Source organism: Grampus griseus (genome assembly GCF_964374135.1).
Source record: "Grampus griseus genome assembly, chromosome: 10".
NCBI classification, from domain to species: domain Eukaryota; kingdom Metazoa; phylum Chordata; class Mammalia; order Artiodactyla; family Delphinidae; genus Grampus; species Grampus griseus.
Window position 1 is genome coordinate 69,470,817 of NC_139004.1, and position 21,417 is coordinate 69,492,233.

General features: G+C 41.8%; 2 protein-coding genes across 2 annotated transcripts; both read right to left on the minus strand.

Annotated features, from left to right (window-relative positions):
- Positions 1–37: 37 nt before the first annotated feature.
- Positions 38–13,467, minus strand: ACTR8 (actin related protein 8). The gene is made up of 13 exons (XM_082664219.1): positions 13,169–13,467; positions 10,081–10,251; positions 8,571–8,681; positions 7,843–7,947; positions 7,387–7,560; positions 6,776–6,869; positions 6,426–6,558; positions 4,974–5,127; positions 4,084–4,179; positions 3,433–3,573; positions 2,137–2,401; positions 1,195–1,358; positions 38–377 (listed from the first exon to the last, which is right to left on the minus strand). Exons 1-13 carry the CDS (start codon positions 13,289–13,291, stop codon positions 234–236), a joined length of 1,875 nt encoding a protein of 624 aa, XP_082520345.1. The 5' UTR covers positions 13,292–13,467; the 3' UTR covers positions 38–233.
- Positions 13,468–14,661: 1,194 nt separating this feature from the next.
- Positions 14,662–21,125, minus strand: SELENOK (selenoprotein K). Its single transcript, XM_082664749.1, has 5 exons — positions 21,009–21,125; positions 17,596–17,686; positions 16,066–16,149; positions 15,375–15,461; positions 14,662–15,115 (listed from the first exon to the last, which is right to left on the minus strand). Exons 1-4 carry the CDS (start codon positions 21,025–21,027, stop codon positions 15,380–15,382), a joined length of 276 nt encoding a protein of 91 aa, XP_082520875.1. The 5' UTR covers positions 21,028–21,125; the 3' UTR covers positions 14,662–15,115; positions 15,375–15,379.
- Positions 21,126–21,417: the final 292 nt, after the last annotated feature.

The window sequence follows — 21,417 nt, forward strand, 5'->3', positions numbered from 1 at the left end:
AGGGGCAGGAGAGTTTACCACTGAAGACTAAGTTCGTATTTATTCTCAAATGTCCTGACTACAAAAGCAGCTTATTTTTTACACCAATGTCATGTTCTTAACATAAAAGTTAAAATTCATTTATTTCATAAAACTTAAGCACCTAGGTCAATAAATTAGAATATAAATGTTCTGTAAGAGTCTTATACCACAAGGTTATGTGTTGGTCTTCAACAGTGGCTTTTCTGTCCATTTCACCACACAAAAGCAGCTCGCTCTCGTAGCATGCGAACGCCAAAGCGCTGCCATTCTCTCTGATAAATCCACAACTCCTGTGTCGTATCTAAACAAGCCAACACTGCCCCTCCTTTCCATGCAATCAGCCGGGGATCCATGTCCTAGAGAGGTGATAAACAAAGATATTTCAGTGTAAGCAGACAAGACATTTACTTGAATTTGGGGGTAGAAAACACGCTGCTGAGTCAATATGGAATAAATCAGATTTTCAACTTGCATTAAAGACCCATGAAAGATCCATGAACCACAGACATCTTCTATTTCAACTCACAAGAAATTTGTTTAGTTTTTATTACTGAAAATGCTACTATTCACTATTTACTATTATTCCACATAGAGTCCCTATAGGCAGGAACATATGTAAGGACATAACTTATTTTGAAGTTTGACTGGAATAAATATATCCCACAATCCCTCCCTCAGAATTAAAATTAAATAAAAATATTCCCAGGAATTGTCAGTGAGAATAATAAAATACAGACACAATCCGTTTCTAAATTCCTGTGTTTATGGTTGCCAAGATAGTTCAAATCAAAAAGATCCCTGAAGATCACCTGGTCTAGGGACCAGCAGGAGATTCTTAATATGAAAGAGATAAAATGGAATTGTTCTGGCTGACAGCGTGAGAACAGTCAGTCTTCTCCTTGCCCCATCCAGTCCTCTGACAAAGGCGGAAGTCAGTCATGCTAGTTTGGAGGGCACAGCAGGGACTAAAAGCCAGTAATCTAGTCCCTAGTCCAGAGCTCCTTTCACCACATCTGTGACCTGCTGAAAGTAATTTTTCCACTTGCTCCAAGCCCTTAAGAACTCCCCAGACACAAACCCACGCCTCCCAGGATTTTCTCTGTCCAATACATTACAACTAGAAATAATGCTGTTTCACTGGCAAGAGTACAACTTGCACTGTGTACAACATACCTTGGGCCTTGTGATCACATCCACATTTTCAATAATTCGCCTGAATGAAGGTGGCATCTTATTGAGAATTCTGTGCTGCAGAAATTCTTGAGCTTTATGAAACATCAAACCACCTCCCACCACCAGGATGGAGCTGTACATCTTCTTTTTGGCTTCATCAGACGCTGAAAAGACAGTGAAATCCCTTCCACGCTTTTTCTCCATATCCACCACCACCCCAGGCCAAGCCACCATCATCTCTTGCTTGGATAACTGCAGGAGCCTTCTCAAAGGTCTCTCTCCCAACCCATCCTAGACAATGCTACCATGCAGCCAGAGGAACCTTGCAAAACACAAATGTGAGCATGTTGCTGTCCCACCCCCGACCCTGCTAGTAGCAGGATTAGGACCAGAATCTCTAGGGGGGCCTACAAAGTCCAGCGTGGTGTGTACCCACCACTTCCCACAGCTTCACCCTACATCCTGCTTTCCAGCCACACTGGCCTTCACACAGGCTTCTTCGTCTACCTGGAATACCAAGGTAACACCTCACTCTCCCCCTAGATCCCTCTCTCTCAAATGGCTCTGCCTCAGGAAAGCCTTCCCTGCCTCCCCGCCCTCCACAGCTCCTCCTGAGTAAAAACCCCTTATTAAATCCTTCAATCAGAAACTCTCAGTCAGAACCCTTTAGTTCAATTTTGTAGCACCTGCCACAGTTGTAATTTCATCTTTGTGTGGTAAGCTGACTTGTTTTGGTCTCTTCCACTAGGCTCCATGCTCAGCGAGGCCAGGAACCAGATCCTAACACCTGACAATGTAGGCGCAAAGCAGATGCTCAATAGCTTTTTTTTTTCTTTTTCTTTTTTTTGGCTCAAAAGCTTTGGCATGAACATGCTACAGGGCAAAACTACACCCTAGCCTGAACCCTGTAATTGCTCTCTCCCGGCTCCCAGACGTGCTTACAACAACAGTCTATGCTATGGAGGATGGCTTTATCCAGGCCCAGGGCTTTCCCTTCAAACAGCGAGATGGCAGTCTTCCGGGACATCAGTGCGGTGAGAGCTTCCTCAGAATCATTGCCAGCCATCAAGCAGTCTCCCTGGGAGGATCCCAAGTCCACCTCCTGGGAATGCAGTCTTTCTGGAAGATCAGAGGACTGGCCACGAAGATCCCCCTCAAATCCAATGGGTTTGGATGCAGACTTTCGGTCAGCAGTAGCTTTTGCAGACTTTAAATCAATCAAAAGGAGAATCAAATGGATGGTAAGGCTATGATAGAACACGGTTGATGTTCTCCAGCTAGATCCCCCCTTCTCCCTACCCCACTACTCTACACTCTATAAAAAGAAGGTCTGTCACTGTGCTGCAGAGAGGAAACACACCATAGTTCTACGAACAAGCACCTGATCCCCACCCCAGGATAACTAGGAGTCAGGGGTGGTGTGCAGAAGATGAGGAAGTGCTGACAATTCCAAAACAATCATGGGCAGGCAGCGCGTGAGGTAACACCTCACTCTCCCCCTAGATCCCTCTCTCTCAAATGGCTCTGCCTCAGGAAAGCCTTCCCTGCCTCCAACCCTCCACAGCTCCTCCTGAGTAAAAGAGCTATAACTTTGCTCTTACTGACAGGATTTTTAAGACTGCAATGTCGATGTAGGTGAACTTTTCCCCCTGAGTCTCTAAGTGTAGTAGTTCACTGGAATTCTTAGGCCACTGGCTGTTATGGTCCTCATTTTCAGACCTTATCCAAGCACCCCACGCTCAGCTTTGGGACAGGAACAAAAACTAGAAAAGGTTCACTGCCCTCTTCTCTTCATCATGAGCTGCTGTTTCATTAGCAGATAAGAGCTTTAATTTGTGCCCCTGAATCAGACATCCTAAAACTAGGATCAGCTTTGGGCAAATTCAGCTCTTTGCCTGTGCCACCCAGTTTTTGCATGATAATTTAAAAATAGGTAAGCTTTTACTGAAAATACTACTGGATAAATATTCAAAAGTAGATAAAGTATTATACATAAAGTACTTTAAAAATACATGCCAAAAGGGAAGTATCTTGTAGATTGATATTCTGAAAATTGATGTTTGCTGAATAAAGAAATCTGTCATCTGGATTTTAAACACAGATTTCATCTATGGTCTTGAAAACAGTATCAGCTTTAGTATACTGTCAGATTGCAGCCACTGCAATGATGCATTAATTATGGGCAAACTTCTCATACAGGGACAAAACTGTCTCCTCTCACACAGAATTACCACAGACCTGTTCTTGCTTGCTTTGTGTGGCCAGCAGGTAATGTTCATCATGAGGATCCTCAGGGTCACCCTGGGACCTGTGCTGCAAAGTTGTCATTTTCTGTCCAACGATTCCAAAAGTTGCTGGATAAAACAAAGCCATCGGAGCCTGTGCATGGAAGGAAAAGAATGACCAACCAAGGATACTGCCTTCTGAAAAAACTGACCCATTAAATAAATTTTGTTCTTCCAAAAACAAAACTGGCAGATCAGATCCTATAAGTTAGACCAAGTAAGCATTCTCTTTCAGAAGTAACATTATTTTTTCAGTGCATGATAGGCCAGAAAACTAACTTATCATCAAATTGAATGGGTGATATAACACCAGAAATCTCAAAGTAAATGTAAAATAAGTGCCTAGTAATCTACTTTATAATTTCCTAGTAAGAATGGTGCCTCTTTCTAAATAACAACTCATCACATACTGGCTAATTAAAATAATGGCTCAGATCTGTTCTAATCTGTACTCTACCAGTGGTTTAAATGTTGGGTTAGCATCTAATTTACAACCAGTTGACATTCTCACCTCATGAGGTTTCCAGCAAGTACATATTCTCTCAGTCCGATTGAACCTGGCTGCCTTTCTTTCTACCCATGGAAATATATACCGATGTGTTACCTGGAGTTTTTCATCTCCTAATCGAAACTGGTAAAGAAGGGCAGGGGAATCTGGATGTCGAATCTGAAACTCATGGTCCTGAAGCCCAGAGATGTCCTGATTCCAGGAAAAGATGCTATCAGTGAATCAGTAAAAGTGCATGCAAACTCTTCAAATGCCATCTAAATCTCACCTATAAAAGGGCTGCCCTACAACTTCCTACGACTTCCACTGGCACTTAATAAAACAAGAGTTCAACTGTACCTTGATTCTCTTTCAACATTTCTGAAATTCCTATTATGTACATTTTTGTTTGCTTCATTATCAACACACACCAATACAATGTCCAAACCAGTAAGCAAATTCCCTCAATAACTGGGAAATGTTATTACCCCGCCTTAATGTTTCTCAAAAAAATTTTTATTCAGAATTACATTACTTGAAAAATGCTTTAAAATAAGTTGGAAAAAGAAAGGTCTAAAACAAATAGCATAAAAAGGTAGCAATTCATACACAGCAATGACTAAATGTTGACTGTTCACAATACCAAGTAAGTGCTTCAAATGATACCATTTTATTAACTGTCTATACCTATGTATTTACCTGCTACTATGCATTACATCCAAAGGTTTATCTTTATCCTTTATTAGAATGATTGTAGATCCTAAGGAGAGAGACATCTGCTAAACTCTCTTAAAAATACTAGCTGTGTTTTCCAGAGCCTGAGACACATCCGTACAGCTCTGACCTTACCAGAAAACTCTCTCACTCCTTAAGAGCTTCAGCCTCAAGGCTTTATAAACTTGGGTTGCACAGGTTGCATAATACTGTTAAATTTTTAATTAGCTTTAAATATCTTCAATTTTTTTTTTTTCAACAAAAATAATCAGCAATTTTGATTTTGCTCCCACCTGATCTAAATGACAAAAAGTTTCTTTAAGGTGCTGCAGAAGAAGGCAATCCATTTTATTTGTTAACTGGCATTCTCTGTAAGGGAACCCAGCTCGCTGCATCAGCCAGTAAAAACATCTTGACACATCAGATCCACCATATGCCAGACAGAGCCTAGTGTTAAGAGAAAAGGGCAGGTGGGTAAGCTGTCAGTTAAGAAGGTGCAAAGGGTGCTCCAAAAACTCAGTTAGGCACAGTGAAACACAGCAAGTTTCAAGAAATGTTGTAGAGATAAATTAAAGCATGAAAGGACAGAATGGATGTAAGGGATAGAGAAAGGAAGCTAGCAAAAACCAGTGGTGAACATCTAGAAGCAAAAAATGCTATTTGCAAAAACTGTCCAAGAAACAGAATACACATTAAATCCAGCTCATTTCCAAGTCCATATGTGTAGCATATAACAGCTGTTTGACTGTCTACACTCACCAACATGTAGAAATGGCAGGCAGTGACACCATAAGACAAAGTTAAGGGAGAAAACCTGAGCGAATACTATCTACTAAGTGAATATTTCTACGATTTGGAAAGATCACTGCTGTGCTGTTTTAGTGGTAGAAGACCTGGGTCCAGTGTTTTCTCTATACTTTGAAAACTAATGGCATTAGGTGTTACAAATGGATGAGCCCAAACAACTCAATCTGGGTTTGAGAATGCACTGTAACTTGGGGTGGGAGGTAACAAATTAACCTTTCTCATGGACTGCTTGGACCCTCTTTTAAATTTGTTTCTTTGACTTAAGAGTCAAACTTCCTATGTGGGTGACAGGAAGAATTAAAGCATCCTGAAGAAGCCATCCTGGAAGCACAAAATGCTGCAGAGAACTGGTGTGTGCACTACCTCAGTGTGCTTACCTCTGCTGGGCTTATCTCAGGACAGACAAGCAGCAAACCTGCTCCTGCTAGTTATGTTATTACCTCTTCTATCAGAGATGACATAATGAATGGACTTGACCACCATAAAGTTACTCCTCACTCACCAAAAACAATTATGACGAGAAAAGCAAATACTCAAAATGCTAGCTAGCTAGAGAATTCAGACCTGAAAACCTATTTTCTCCTACATGACTTGCCCAAATAAAGCTTTGCTGTGAATGTGATTGGTATCTCTCTGCCACACCATAGTGAAAGACACAGAGCTAACATACACACTTCCTCTGTGGGAAAGCACACAACACACACTAGGGCTTTCAGGAGCTGCTAATGTGAACTCATATTAGAGAGTTCAAATGGGAAGGGTAAAATTGGCTATTTATAGCCGTGTTAGAATTGGCACTTCCACAATCTTACTAGTTTCACAAGAAAAATCTGAGTATGTAATTCCTTACAAAAACTTCTTTCTAACTCATGATGCTTTCAGTTGAACAGGCTGTGTGGGGAGAAGGAGCAGGGAATACGTCCTCCCAAGCTCCTCACCGAGTGTTCCGATGAGAGACCCCATCCTCCACACAGCACACGCTTGTCTTTTGGTCTCCAACATCTACAATACACGTGCTGCTTAAACCACTGCCATAGGTGGCGCACACAGACTCCTGATGGACCACGATCCCTGAAAAACAAAAGGTAGAGGCGTGAACACCTGGGGAGCAGGAAAGATCCTACAACAAATATTCAATTAAAATCTAGGAACCTCCAGGCAATCACCCAAGTATCACTGACCCTCCCAGAATAAGCATTTCAATAAAGCAGTGAATCAGATTAACTTTGTCAGGAAAAAAAAAAAACAATCTCATTTCAGGCAGATTTCACTGGGATATCAGACATACCTGAAAACCCCATCTTCATTAGGATCATATTCACTAATTCTTTCACATGCTGTTTATTATAGATATCAGGAATTAACAAGATACATCTATAATACTAAAAAGAACAAAGAAAAAAATATAAAATGGTTAACACTCAAGTCAGGTCAAAATAAGTTTCACCACACTTGTCGTCAAAGAGGATTCTCTCTAAAGCAGTAGCAGCAATGGCTAGAGGCCCAAAATAAAAACTCAAAGCTCTCAGCTATCCTTTAGGTTTTATGAAAAAAAAACAGAAAATGCTGAAGTTTTGTGGGCTTTTTTCCCTTTGAGCTATTTAACACTTGTAAAGTGAAAAATAAGACAACTGATGTTTCCGAAAAAGGTCCAGAGAGAAGGCATAAACATGAGCAAGCTTGCTGATTGCAGAGCAGTTGACAGGAACACCAAGAACCAAACAAAATGAAAGAAAAAAGAAAGCACCAGAGGGGAATTCAGTGAAGGAAAAAAGATATCCTTAACAGCTTAAGGTCGAGAAGGCTTCAAGAACACTGTCTTACAAACAACTGAGTATAGTATACTTTTATTGACCAAGAATCTTAAAGACAATCCAATAACTGGTCATTTTAGTTTACCTTTAAATCTTTCAGTGGGATTTCCAAGTATTTTTGTATCGCATGAGACCATATTACTTCAATATCTGCCAGAACAGCTGTAAGGGAGCCCCCAGGTCCTGGGTGAATATTTAACTGACCTCTTCTGATAGGCCAGTGAATATTGTAACAGTCCAGAGGATTAACATACAGGGCCTAGAAAAGACAGGGAGATGAATACATTGTTAAAACTCTTCTCTCAGGGTTTTCTAGATTCACATTCAAAAACCTAAGGCCAGAAGTTATCATTAACATTTGCTGACTGTTCTAATGTTGAGAGTGGTGTATGTAACATCTCAGGAGCCAGTGTGAATATCTGGTCCTCAGGGTAGGATTACAGAATGCTAAGAAAAACTAGAACTAGGTGGCAAAGCAAATTAATTTTACAAATAGTATCTAGGTTTTCTTCTTCCATTTCACTGTAAAGATGTTTCCTACCTCTTCTCCTACCAAAAACTCAGGGTGATGAGATGTGTTTGTCCACTTATTTCCGGAGCAATGATCTAAAATCGCAGGTCGCATCTGCTTGTTGTAGGAACGTGCCTGAAACAAAAGAGCATCCAAAAATTCTCTGAATGCATGCAAGAAAACAAAAAGGGGTTGTCCTCTTTTCTCCTCTCTCACAGACCAGATACAGTGGCAAATTTTAATCATAAATCCAAGATATGTGACAAAATATTGATTGGTCACAAGTGGATTCTCCTGCCCTATACCACAATCTTGATTTCTCCCATAATGTTAACACTCAGGCAGTGATTCAGTCAGTCCAAAATTAATACTGTACTCTGCTGAAAGTTGAATACAGATTTATATATCATATAGACTCATGTCCATTCCTAGCAGCACTGGTTTATCACATTAAAATGACAAATGTAGTAAGAATACAGCTTCCCATCAAGATCCTGGAATTACACACTTAAGACTCTCAGATAAATTAAATTTTCGTCAACTTGACACAAGAATCACCACCTTACAAATTATTTGGCTTGCCTAGACATCTGCAACACCAATTCAGGTATTCTGTAGGTGGTTAAGAATGTTTTTTCTTCCTCTTTTAAGGAAATCCCATCTTGAATTTGCATAATGAAACAGGGAGCGCACACGAATGGTTACAACTTAATAGCAGTGGTCAAAGAATGAATCTGAAGAAAGAGTTGAGACTGAACCTGCTCAGGGGACACAGGAATCCGTCTTGTACCATTTGACATCTTTTTAGACCATATTGCTTGATCCACCATTTTAAGGCCATTTTGTCTTTGTTCATTACTTTCAGGTTTCTGGGGAAAAAGAAGAGAGATGAAGAGTATAAAGAATTTAGTGAAAAAGAGAAAGAAATGGCAAAATACTAATTTAATCCAGCAAGAGCAAATGCTCCCTCATCAACGAGTAGCATGTCCTTCACCTTTGTCACATGCATTAATCTTAAGAATTCAAAGTAATCTTATTATTTATAAATTAAAAAATCAGAAAAGAGCCATCGCCATAAAACTATCTGCAAAAATCTATAACCTCAAGTGACTTTTGACTGATATCAGAGCACTGCTACTTTATATTTACAAAGTATTCGAGAGACTCTTCCATATATCTATATAATTCTCATGTTTACAATTTTATAACAACGTTTTATTCCTTCATGTGTTATTTCACTTAATTAATGAGTATTCAAGTTCTTGTGATATTGCAAAGAACACTATATTTTTATAAAATATTATTTTGTTTTCTTTCCATTTTTATTCCTGAGATTTATTCCTAAAATAGAATTGTAAGATCCAAAGATATGCGAATTTTAGATTCTTACACTGTCAAGTTATACTTAAGCTTAGAAATGGACTTAAGGAGAGTCTGCTAGTTATGCTAAAAAATGGAACCCTAAGGCTTACTATAAGAATTAGAGAAACTGCAAGTTCCTAAAACTACCCTTGATTTAAAACTTAAAGCAGATTACAACGCAATACACATATTTAACACCTATCACAAAAACTTTCCTGTTAATTATCACCTGCAAAATAGGATGCCTACTGCATCCTAAGTAAATGCTTACTCCAAGGAAACACTACTTTTTGCCTTTAAATTATGATTTGATCTAAGATTGTAACAAGTGCTTATTGTAGCAATTCAATTTGCTACAGATTGAAAATATGAGCTCAGTTTAAACTCTAAGTATCTGGAAGAGAAAATATGGCAGTCAGTTAATAGACACCTGGATGCATCATTTTAAGGGAGTGACAATTCTGTATCTTTCACTAAAGATCATCTTCATCAATACCCAATTCATCCTGATGGGTTAAAAAATTAGATTTACTTTTGTTATAATTATTTCTGTACAATCTAAAATTGATAGCTCAGATAAAAAATGACATTTGTAACCCTGAATGATGTCGTTATTTTAAAATACATTAAAGCTATGAAGATGTCGTTCAAGATTATAGCATACATTGAATACTGAAGCCCTCCCAAGGAGACAACCCTGGGCTTTCTCTTTAGGTCTTACATTTCTTTTGTGTGAGTGTGCTGCGACGGGGCGGGGGGGGGGAGGGGGGGGTGTTGGGTTTTTTGGCCACACTGCACGGCTTGTGGAATCTTAGTTCCCTGACCAGGGATGGAACCCGGGCCCTTGGCAGCGAAAACTCGGAGTCCTAACCACTGGAACGCCAGCGTCCTCCATTTTTGACTTACATTTAGTCCTTCCCTTAGGAGCCAGTTGTCTTTGTACAGGGGCTGCCCTTGTTGTTTGTGTCTTCGTGCAATAACATGAGGAATGCTGGCAGGAAGTGTGTCTGTGGCTCGACCTATTCTCAGAGTTGTTGAACCTGGATGTATGACAACGATGAAGTTGCTCTGGATTTGCTGCAAATACAAAACATAGGAGTGTGACCTTAGTAAATAACATGCAGGTAACATGTTAAATAACACAGAGGTAACAGGCTAGACTAAGAAATTAGTTTCCTGTAATGACTATCAAACTCAAAGGTATCAAAATAATTCAGTAAAGGGAGTTCTCTGAGAGGCATCCAAATATTGCTCTCTGCCTGCATGCAAACTCTTTTTGTATCTGTGTGCCAAGGATCTGACTCAGGGTACATAGGTCAACAAATATTTGTTTAAGTGAACGAAATCCTAAGTACCCAATGCAAATCAAGCTATAATTTGGGGGCATTTCTGTGCCAATCACTGTGGGTACAATGGTGACCAGGACAAAGTCCTGACCACTAGAGAACTTCCCATTTACTAGAGAAGAGAGTTAAACAACGAATAAGAGTGTGGGGAATACTATGACTTGTGAAGTATGGGGTTCCCTAAATCTGAATCACCTTAAGATCCTTGTTAAAGCAAAACAAAACAAAAAAGACCCTAAAGCTTCACTACAAATTTTCTGATTCAGAATCTCCAGGAAGAGAGAGCCTAGGAATCTGCAATTTACAAAAGCTCCTAAAGTAATTAGTATGATCACTCAGATGTGACAACACTGGTTGAGAAGGTGAGGGAAGAAGTTAATTTAAGATCAGAATCACTGTTTTGCAATGCTGGAAAGTAAGTGGACTTTATACATGGAGCACTTCCGAGAATGTGCATGAACTGTATTTTCGTCATTGTTTTTTAAACACTTTACCCTTATTGGTTCTGTACTATTTACCTGATCTGGCAAGAGTCTGCGGTTAAAAAACCAGAGTTCACAATTCTATCCTCACAGGTCAGAAAGCTCTGCTGCATTTCACCATCCATTACTGGGAGACAGTGAACAAGGACTGACAAAGCAGCACAAATCAGGACAGTGGAGTAATGACTGTGGGCTTTTAGATCTGTAATTCTCAAGGGGGCAGAATATAACCTGAATCACTAGGGAACCTTTACCACGTAAACCTGTTGAGGGACCCAGAGTTTCAGGAGGCAGTGGGGGAAGAAGGGACTCCAACAATCCCTTTGACAACAGGATGCCTCTGTTGAGAATCACCATTCCAGTGTGACTTCTAAATCAGCACCTACTCTGCTCTGCCCTTAAGCTACAGTTGTGTCTTCTTGGCATGTCCTCATTTAAAATATTTCCGTAACTTTCCAATAAGATACAGTCCAGAACCTCCAAGATCAAGACCCTGCCTACTTCTCTAGCTTTACTCTAGAACCACTTACTTTTCAGTCTCTTTAATCTTCCCAATCCAGATGTCTCCTGATTTTTTAGTTCACTGTGCTGACATTCAGGCCTTCACAAACGCAACTCCCCTTGCCTGCAGTGTTCTTTCTCCCTGTTAAATCTTACTCCTCCCTTCAGGTCTAAAGTTGAATGTCATCAGACCAGGTTTATTTGTCCCCCTGCAATAAGATCTTATGGCACCCCTCCTTTTCATGACACTTATCATTCTTGTAATGATTTACTGTCTGCTCTCTCAAAAGACAAAACCTTCATGTAAAGGACTACTACTCTCTTGTTCACTACTCTGTGCCCAGTGCATGGCATACAGGAGCCTAGTAGGCATCTGTTGAATGCCCATGGCACCACTCTCACATGGCCTGGTGCTCTGCAGCACACTTCTCAAGCTTTTGCGTGCTATGGCAGACAACATTTAGCTAGCAAACTGAGTTAAACAGATGAGGTGGCTTGCCATCAGGGACATCTGTACCTCATTAATAGTACACAGGCTGCAGCACACTGATGGGGAAGCTCTGGGATAGTAAACGCAGTTCTCCAAAGTGTGGACAAGCAGTTTTTAATAATTACATATCTACCTTAACATATTAGAAAACAACTAGCCAATACATCCTACACATCATTTCCTGGACATTACTACTTAAGATAAAATTGAGTAAAAAAACTTATTCAGCAAATAATGGTAGAGGTCTCACAGAGGATATGGAAAAACCAAAAGTTGTTACAGGACTGAAGTTAAGCAAATGTTGTTATAGTGGCTAATGGCCCAGGCTCCAGATTCACAAATCTGGCTCGAAATTCAGGCTGTGCCACTTCCTTGCTCTAGATAATGTTCCTACCTCAGAGCTATTGTGAGGATTAAACGAGTTAATCATGTAGCTCGGAGTCTGGCTGTCTCTTCCCAAGTTCTGCATTCCCTTCAGAAGAGGCCAGGCTCTGGCTTATACGACCCTCTTGATGCCATCCCTGTTAAGATCTCCAGTCTCATGTCTTGCTCCCTCTTCTTCCTCAATTCCAGACATCCTCATCTCCAACATTTCATATCCTCCCTTGGCCCAGGTCTCTTCCATGCTGTTCTCCTGCCCTCACATTCCCCCTGGCTAACTCCTAATCATCCTTTAGGTCTTTGCCCAGGTGTCACCTCCATTGAAGAAACTGTCCCAGACCGTCAGGGCTGGAGGAGGTACCTGCTGTGTGTGCCCAATACCTCCCCCTATGGTCCTCTGCACTACCCCATCCCACTCCATGCCCTAGATACTTACTGCCCATCCCCAATCGTGAGCTCCCCCTTCCCGCCAAGTGGGAGAATCCTAGAGAGTGGGAACTGGCAAGGCCCTTACACACCATCCAGTCTGCCCCCTCAAACTAGTTGGCAGGAAGGTGACAGCCCTGTGCTGGTCTCATAGCCCGGGAGGCTGGGGTTCGCACAGTGGCTGGTGTCACTGGCCTGGCCATCTGCACTGTGCCCTCGGAGCAAGCGGGGGACGACCCCCTTGCACCACCCACCTGGGTGGGCGCCCGAAGACTCCCGCCGTTCGCCAGCCTCCTCCCCCTCGCCCAGCTCCGCGGCCCCCCGCCCCGCCCGGAAGCCGAGTCCGAGGCCCGCCCCCGGCGCCTCACCTCCTGCAGCGACTCCGGCACTAGCGCGGGCACGATGGGTCGCTTCACGCCGCGCTGCTCCTTCTCCTTCTCCCCGCCCTTCTCTTTCCCATTCTCCGTGTCCCCCTTCTCGGCCTGGGTCATCTCGGCCGCCGACGCCCCTCCAGCCTCTAGCCTCAACGACGCAACGCGACCACCAGAGAACAGGCCTCGGAACAGGCGCAACCTCTCGGCCGACTGCCCACAACCAAGATGGCCGCCGGGAGTCGGCCCAGAGCATTCCGGGAAAGCGGAAGGGCGGAGCTGCCCGGAGGAGGGTAAGGTGGGAGGCTGCACTGGCTGGATGTTGCTGTGATTGGTCCTGGCTGCAGCATGCCCGCAACCTACTTGTGTTTTGTTTTCCGTGCTTGCTGTGGAGCAGCTGATAACTGGTGTCTCATTTCGTCATCACACCTGTCTTTTCTGGCTTCTCAGACACCATACGTAATTCTAGTTCTCCTCGTACTTCACTGGCCATGCTCAGTCGGGCCTCTGATGTTAGGATTCTCTGGAGTTAGGTCTTCTCTCTTCACACTCCTTGGATGACTTTATCCAGTTTCATGGCTTTAAATATGAAGATAACTCCCAAATATGTATTTCCAGTTTGGATCTCGCCCTGATAACCAACTGCTTATTTAGTATCTCCACTTAGATGTCTACAAGGCATTGTAAACTTAAATATATCCAAAATGTAACTCGATCCCCGCCTCCCCCCCCAAAATCTACTCCCATTTTCACCATCTTGTTTCACTTGTTTCTTCAATTGTCCACATCTTCTACATCCAAATCCATCAGCAAATCCCGCAGTCCCTCAAATATGCCTTGAATGCATCCACTTCTCCACTCCTACTGCCACTACCTGGTCCGATCTCACCAGGACCACCACAACATCCTCTAAACCCAACTCCCTGCTTCCAGTCTTGTCCGCCTGTAGTCTGGTTTTCATACAGACCAGTGTTTATTAATGCCACTACATCCCCATTTCCTGGCAAACAGAGTTGAACAAATACTTATAAACGGACATAAAAGTGATTTTACTGAACACTTTGGTTTCAAAGACTGTTAAACACAAAGTAGAATTATCTGTATTATTCATTTTTTCCATAAATATTTCAGTGCCTATTACACGTAGTCACTATTCAAAGCACTGGGGTAAAGAAGACAAAATCCGTAACCTCATAGAGCTTTCATTCTAGTGAAAGAATGAGAGCTACCAGCATTCAGATGGGGTTAAAGCCAACAGGCAGTATCTTAAGCAATGGTTTAGAATTAAAATTGGTAAAGATAGCATTGAAGTCCTCGATTTTAAAGACCACCTAGCAAATCTACATTTTGTAGCTCAGGCTTGTTGGTTATGGCTTTACAAATACCCTGATAATTACATCTGGTAGCAAGTAAGACACATGTATTAAAGATCCATGGGACAAATAGGCTTTAAGATAAAAATTAATTCAAGAGCACAGATATCATATGCATACTACTGAAATACACTGTGATTTATTTATAAAGAACAACAAAAGCAATGAACAGTATTTCAGAAGTTGAAAAAGGTGACACTAATAGTACTCAATATGCAGCCATTTATTTTCAAATTTGGAGCCTTCTGTGTTTTAATTATATAAAGATGAGAAGTCAGTCTTGTAACCTAAAAATATTTACTTATTAAAACTATATTAATACTTTCATAAACGATACAAAAAAGATGAGACAAACATGTGCATTTATAGAACTGCCTATCAGTCATGCCAGATCCCTGCGGGGGGGAATTCCCAGCACGACCTCATTCATCTGTGAGGACACAGAGCAATCCTTGTTTAGAGTACACATTCATCTAACTTGTCCAGTGTGGTCAACACTCCATTTCTTGATGGTTTCCTTCTGCTATGAATGTGCTTGTCCAGTTGTCTGCTTCTTAGAGCAGACATTTACCTAAAAGAAAATGTTATAATAGTTACTAGTTAGTAATTTGGATCTGTATAAAAAAGCTAGTCATTACATGTTATAAAACCTTCTTCAAAAGACATTTTGATTCAAAAGACAATTTTTCAAGGGTTAAGATAAAAATATTTTTCCAAATAAGATGTCTGAGTAATCACAAAATGTTGTGACTTCTGCTTTCCTAAAGAAAACCTGCCTAAGGAGGCATTTTCAAAATGAAATCCCTGCAGAATTGCAGGTATTAAGTTACCTTCCTCATCCACCGGCCATTGGAGGAGGATTAGGGCCACGCAGATGATTAATTCGACCCATTCTTCTCGGGGGGTTTCCTGGTGGCCTAAGATAAGAAAAGTTAATTTCTACTGTTTAGTAGACACTACTTCAATTGATTCCTTTTAAGCACTCAAATAGACCCTCTTCTTTATTTAAAATAGGAACTACCATTTAGGTCGTGAGTCACAAATTCAAATACTGAAAGAGACCAGATGCATAAAGCGCATGAGGAAAGTGAGTCAAGCAAGAGTTGGGATAAACGGAACAGCTCCTCCTATAAATGTCCAACTGAAACGCAGCTCCAGCTGATTTTTGCCATATAGAAACACAGTCCCCACCCAGTGCTGCTGGATCGTGAGATTTTCATTAGCAGCTGGAAATCCAGATTCTGAAGTGAAACCTCTAGATTTTAATGTTGGCCATCAGTTTTCATCCTCTAATTTAGACTTCTCCCATAGGATATTTGATATACATTTTAGCTTTGTCAGATTAACTCTGATTATCAAATCAAAGGCAACTTGATTTACAGTAATACATTAATTTTGTGAAATAGAATTTAAGCCTTTAATTACCATGAGCCTAACTATGTCTGTCTGCCTATTTATCTCTAATTTAATTATATTACACAGAGGGGTAAAAACATTGTTTATCAATTTAAAAGGTTATACCCTCTTCCATCATCATATCTGGAATCAGATGAGCTTCCGTAGCCTCTTCTCTTTTTCACATCTTGCTGAAACAGAGTTCTGAAACTGAAACAAGGGGCAGAAAACAACAGAAGATCCACTTTCAACATTATAAAATGCATTTCCATGGTTCCAACTATCATCTCTGTGGAAGGATGACTACCCTAACTTAGCTCCAAACCCACATTTCTTGAAGCCAGCTGGACAACACCATCGAGCGCAAACACAAGTCTAAACAGAGTGTTCTATGTTCCGTGCCAAAGCCACCATTCCTTGTCTTCCTTGTTTGCTGTAACTCTTCTAGACAGAGTCTAGCAATGACTCTGAAACCAGTCATCTCCAACTTCCTTCCTCTGCTCTGTATCAGTTGTCAAGTCCCAGAGTCTGCTTTTATAGTATTGCATGTCCATTTCCTGTGCCAACAGCCTACCTAATGTTACCTTGGGGAAGGAGGGGCTGAATTGGTGTGCCAGAGGCACAGGGCTTTCTGGGAATCCGTTTAAATGGAATTTTATTTGTGGGGCGGGAAGGATTTAACTAAATTAAAACAATATTTTAAATAAACAATATGGAGGTGAAATTTGTAAGAGATTGCAAAGAAGTTTTGCAATGAGTAACTTAACTTAGGCCTCTCTGTCCCCTGTTGTATTTCTCTATGGAACGGTTTCTTCCATTTTACCCCGTCTAATTTATGCCACATGCAGCCATCAGATTAATCTTTCTAAACCAGAGCTACAATCAAATTAAGTATAAAGAGCATAGGCTGATTTTCAAATTTCTCTGCCATCTTTGCTGTGCCTCTTCCACCTGGAATAATCTCCTCTGACGTCCTCCTCCCACAATCATGCCCAGCGCAAGGCCCCTTGTAAAAAGAAGACATTTACTGATATTAAAATCAATGAAGTAAGGAGACATCCCACATCTCTGCATATCTGCAGTTCTCTGCCCACGAGACACTCAAATGTATATTCAAACTTTGGATGAGTAAGACTTGTTAGTAGATGAACAATTTTCATAAAACAAACAGCATATGAAAGACCAAAAAATGAATTTAACTAAGAATTGCTTGAAATTATGGTGAAGTTTAAATTTTTGTCTCCTCTGTATCGATGCTAATCCTTCATTTAAAAAAAAGTTTATGCCTTGGGAGCTTTTAAAAGTCAAGATCTAATTCCCCTTGTTTACTTGTTGTATACTATGCCATAAAAGTTGCACATACACACTGAAGGCAGGAACAGTAGAGAGAAAGCAAAGTGCTGTCATCTGGCAGCAGAACGAGCAGGTCTGGCCCCATAGCTGCAGGCTGAAATGGTTACCACCACGGCTAAGACATGGTTAAGCTTACTAACTCAAGGAACATATTCATAATCATAAAAGATGTTTGGGGCAGTTTTATCACTATACAAGTCTTCATCTCCCTTAGAAAAGCTATTAATAAAAATTACAATTAAAAAGTGCTTCAGGCAAGCTGAACTTAAATATCAGGGCTATTAAGAGGACTACTATACTTACAACAAAACCACAAACTCGGCTATTCCCCAGAAGAAATCCGTTATAAAAGACAATCTCCATGGGGACTGACTCCTGCTGTCCAACACTTGTCCTATAGACAAGAATAAAGAAACTTCAGTTAGTGCAACAAACCCCTGACACAAGATGCATTACATTTAATCAGTTAGGTAACAATCATAGGCTCAGTTTTCAACTTGTTCACTGTTCCAAATAGTCTACACAAGGAAAGGTGTGTTATGTGTACATCATTCTAAGGAAAGGTTAGGGAAGTGAAGTTCTGTGGTCTAGAGGTCATTCCTTTAATATGTCAAATTATGCCTCCTATAGTTTGTAATTTCTGCTGGGTGACATTTCAAGTTTTTTTTTTTCCTTTTTTTTACTGTGGTAAAATACACACAAAAAAATTTACCATTTTAACCATTTTTAAGTGTACAGTTCTATGGCATTAAGTACATTCACACCATCATACAACCATCACCGTCAGCCACCTCCAGAACTTTCTCATCTTCCCCAACTAAAACTCCACGCCCATTAAACACTAACTCCTCATTTCTCCCTTCCCCCAGCCCCTGAAAACCACCATTCTACTTTCTATCTCTATGAATTTGACTGCTCTAGGAACCTTGTACGAGGAATCATACAATATTTGTACTTTGGTAACTGGCTATTTCACTTAGCACAATGTCTTCAGGATTCATCCATATTGCAGCATATGTCAATATTTCCTTCCTTTTTTAAGGCTGATGAATATTCCAATGTAAGTATATACTACATTTTGTTTATCCATTCTATTGATGGACACTTAGGTTGCTTCCACCTTTTGGCTACTGTGAACATGCCGCTATGAACATGGGTGTACAATACCTTTATTCAAGTATTTTGAGGAAACAAATGAGATGAGTGAATATAAAGAATGCTCACGCCACTTCCATTTTCCTAAATGTGTTCTGAGTATCTCTTTCACTTGCAAAGTCTCTTGCCTATATAAAAAGACTGTTTATACATACCCTTAAAATCTTCAGGATCAGTTGTTATGTTAAAATTTTTATATATCAAAGAATTCGTGGGCTCTAAGTACTAAAGAGAATTTGGCTTGCTCATTAAAATGACCACTATTTTTCTTTAACAGAATGCTGTTTGATCCGAATTACAGACTCCAGTTTTATCTTACAGAAAAATGGATATATTTTTCAAACCACTTTAAATAATAGAAGCTACATCAGGAAAAGTCAATACTCTAGAGTTTCAGTCTTGCACATCAACAGGTTAGAATATTTTGGGAGACGAGCCATCTGTCAACTACCTCTCCTCTCCATTTTCCCAAGGGCTTCAACACTCACTGCCATGCCCAGTTTACTTCTCCTCTTTCCTTGACCAGCTTACTTTCAGGTATCCACTTGGACCTGAGCCCTCACAGAGCTACTGAGAAAAAGGGGCTACACTTAAAGACAGAGTGTGAGTGATAGGCTTGGTTCTGCCTCTTACTAGCTCTGCTTCGTTGGGTGATGTGACATTTTCCTTCTCTGAGAAAAAATATTCCAAGGATAGTCATCATATAGAATTGTTAAGAAAAAAAAAGTCACTTGACAGTAAGAAAAAGTTTTTATCAACTATGAAATGCTAGTACAGTCCTTCTAAGAAAATAGATCTAGGACTTCCCTAGTGGAGCAGTGGTTAAGAATCCGCCTGCCAATGCAGGGGACATGGGTTCGATCCCTGGTCCGGGAAGGTCCCACATGCCACAGGGCAACTAAGCCCCTGTGCCACAACTACTGAGCCTGCACTCTAGAGCCCGCGAGCCACAACTACTGAAGCCCGTGCACCTAGAGCCCATGCTGCGCAACAAGAGAAGCCACCGCAATGAGAAGCCACCGCAATGAGAAGCCACCGCAATGAGAAGCTTGCACATCGCAACGAAGAGTAGCCCCCGCTCGCAGCAACTAGGGAAAGCCTGCGCGCAGCGACAAGAAGGAAGGGAGGGAGGAAACAGATCTAATTGGAACCCGTCAATTTCTTCCTTTGCGATTCTAAAGAACATATTGCATGCATTTGTACCATTCTGAATTTTTTGCGCTTTTCTTCCCAGTTTCTGAAGGCAGAAACCTCCCCTCCCAATATCCTCAGAGAGAAATAAGTTGCTTGAATGCAGTTGGCCATTTCTCAACTATAAAAGTGAGATTAGAGGCCCTAGTAGAACCTTTATGTTATTTATGTAGATCAAAAGCAACAATGCATACACAAAAAGACACACTACAAATACAAAGAATTATTCAATAGATAATAGAAGCTGCCAGCCTTAACCACAAAGAATATAACACAAAGTCTGCAAGTGCCCAAAACGAAGATGAAACTTTGATCTTCAGTGTCCATCAACCTACTTGTTTCAAAGATTTTTAAGTAAGAGACAAGGAAGAAGAGAAAGTGAGATTTTGAAAAGCAAAGAAATGCAAAGTGCACTCAGCCAGAAGATTTCTCACTACCTTCATGGCCTCTGAAGATAAACAGATGACTCAAATAGAACCAGGACCTGGTTCCAGTGATGCAAGAACTAGTTAAGAGTGCACGAAAGCATTTATTTCACCTGAGTCAAACAAGTGGGCAGGCAGTTCTGACACTGTTCTGACCCAGTCATACTGTGTCTTTCCTTTCCATCCACTGTCTTTGGGGAGTCACTGAATTAAGTCTCTCTCAGCTTCTCCATTCCAGGAATAATCAACTTGCTCCTACAGGGAGTAATGATACTCCCTGTGCCCCTTGAAATTAGGGCAGAAAGCTACATGCGTGACGAGCTACCCCTGCTGGGAGAAAAAGCCTATCCAAAGCTTTTCTTCAACTCTCCTACACATTACAGAAAGACGCAGCGTAGTAGAAAACCGTAAGAACGCAGACGTCAGCCTACCTGCGTTAGAAACCCGGCTGAGCCATTAGAACTACCTTTGTAATCCTGGGCAAGCTATTTAATCCGGCTGCGCCTCAGTCTCCACCCGCAAAACATATAATAGGGTATCACCCGGATAGGGCGACATTAAGACAATGAGCGGACAAACGAACAACGCTAAAAAAAAGTGCCCGAGGCACAAGCGCTACGTAACGGCGTGAACACTGTGGTCTTTTCTAGTTAAGAACACTGACGCCCGACAGGAAAGACCACTTTCCAAGACCCACAAGCAGAAGCTCCAGAAGGGCGAGGACGCCGGGCACTCGGCACCGCCGTCACCACGGGGACATTGGTCCCCGCCGCGGCTCAGGGACGTTCGGCCGACGAGCCGCAGGCCCGGGCGACTTCGCCCCCAGCTCCGCCTGGCCGCGGGGCGTGCCCGGAAAAGCGGCACCGGGACGGCGGGCGAGGATGGAAGAAACCCGGGGCTCGGCCTCCCAGGACGGAGGTCGCCCACGTAGCCTCTCCAACTCACCATTCGAGATGTAAACCATCTTCCTCCTCCTCCGCCTCCAGAGCGACTGTCAGGCCTGGCCCCTCTCACTTTCCGTATCTCCCTCCGCGCTCCTCCCTCTGACGTCACAGGCCACGAATAGACAAAACAGTGACTGAGGAGGGAGGTGGACAGAGCCCATTGGCCCTGGGGGGACACGCCCCCGACGGGCGTTTTGGTCTCTTCATGCTGGTGATTTTCGATGTAAGGTGGAGGCTGGGGCAGGTGACAGGATGTGACGTTGCGGATTTAGCCTGTAAACGCGGGCTTTCCTGGCTCCTTCGGCAGTGGAGTTTGGAGAGCTCGTTTGCGCTGCCGGAAGAAGTTACGCTGCTTTCTAGTTGTTTGAAGGGCCCAGGGTTGGGGAGGCAAGGTCACGTGTGAAGTGACT

Coding starts and splice junctions, on each gene's coding strand:
- ACTR8 (XM_082664219.1), bottom strand. CDS start 13,291: ATGACCCAGGCCGAGAAGGGGGACACGGAGAATGGGAAAGAGAAGGGC. Junction 6,870..7,386: donor TCCCACTGAAAGATTTAAAG/GTAAACTAAAAT, acceptor TGTTCTTTTTAG/TATTATAGATGTATCTTGTT. Junction 4,180..4,973: donor CTTTTTGTCATTTAGATCAG/GTGGGAGCAAAA, acceptor TCCTGGAATCAG/GACATCTCTGGGCTTCAGGA.
- SELENOK (XM_082664749.1), bottom strand. Junction 16,150..17,595: donor GCCGAGTTTGTGGTTTTGTT/GTAAGTATAGTA, acceptor CCCTTGTTTCAG/TTTCAGAACTCTGTTTCAGC. Junction 15,462..16,065: donor AGATATGATGATGGAAGAGG/GTATAACCTTTT, acceptor TTCTTATCTTAG/GCCACCAGGAAACCCCCCGA.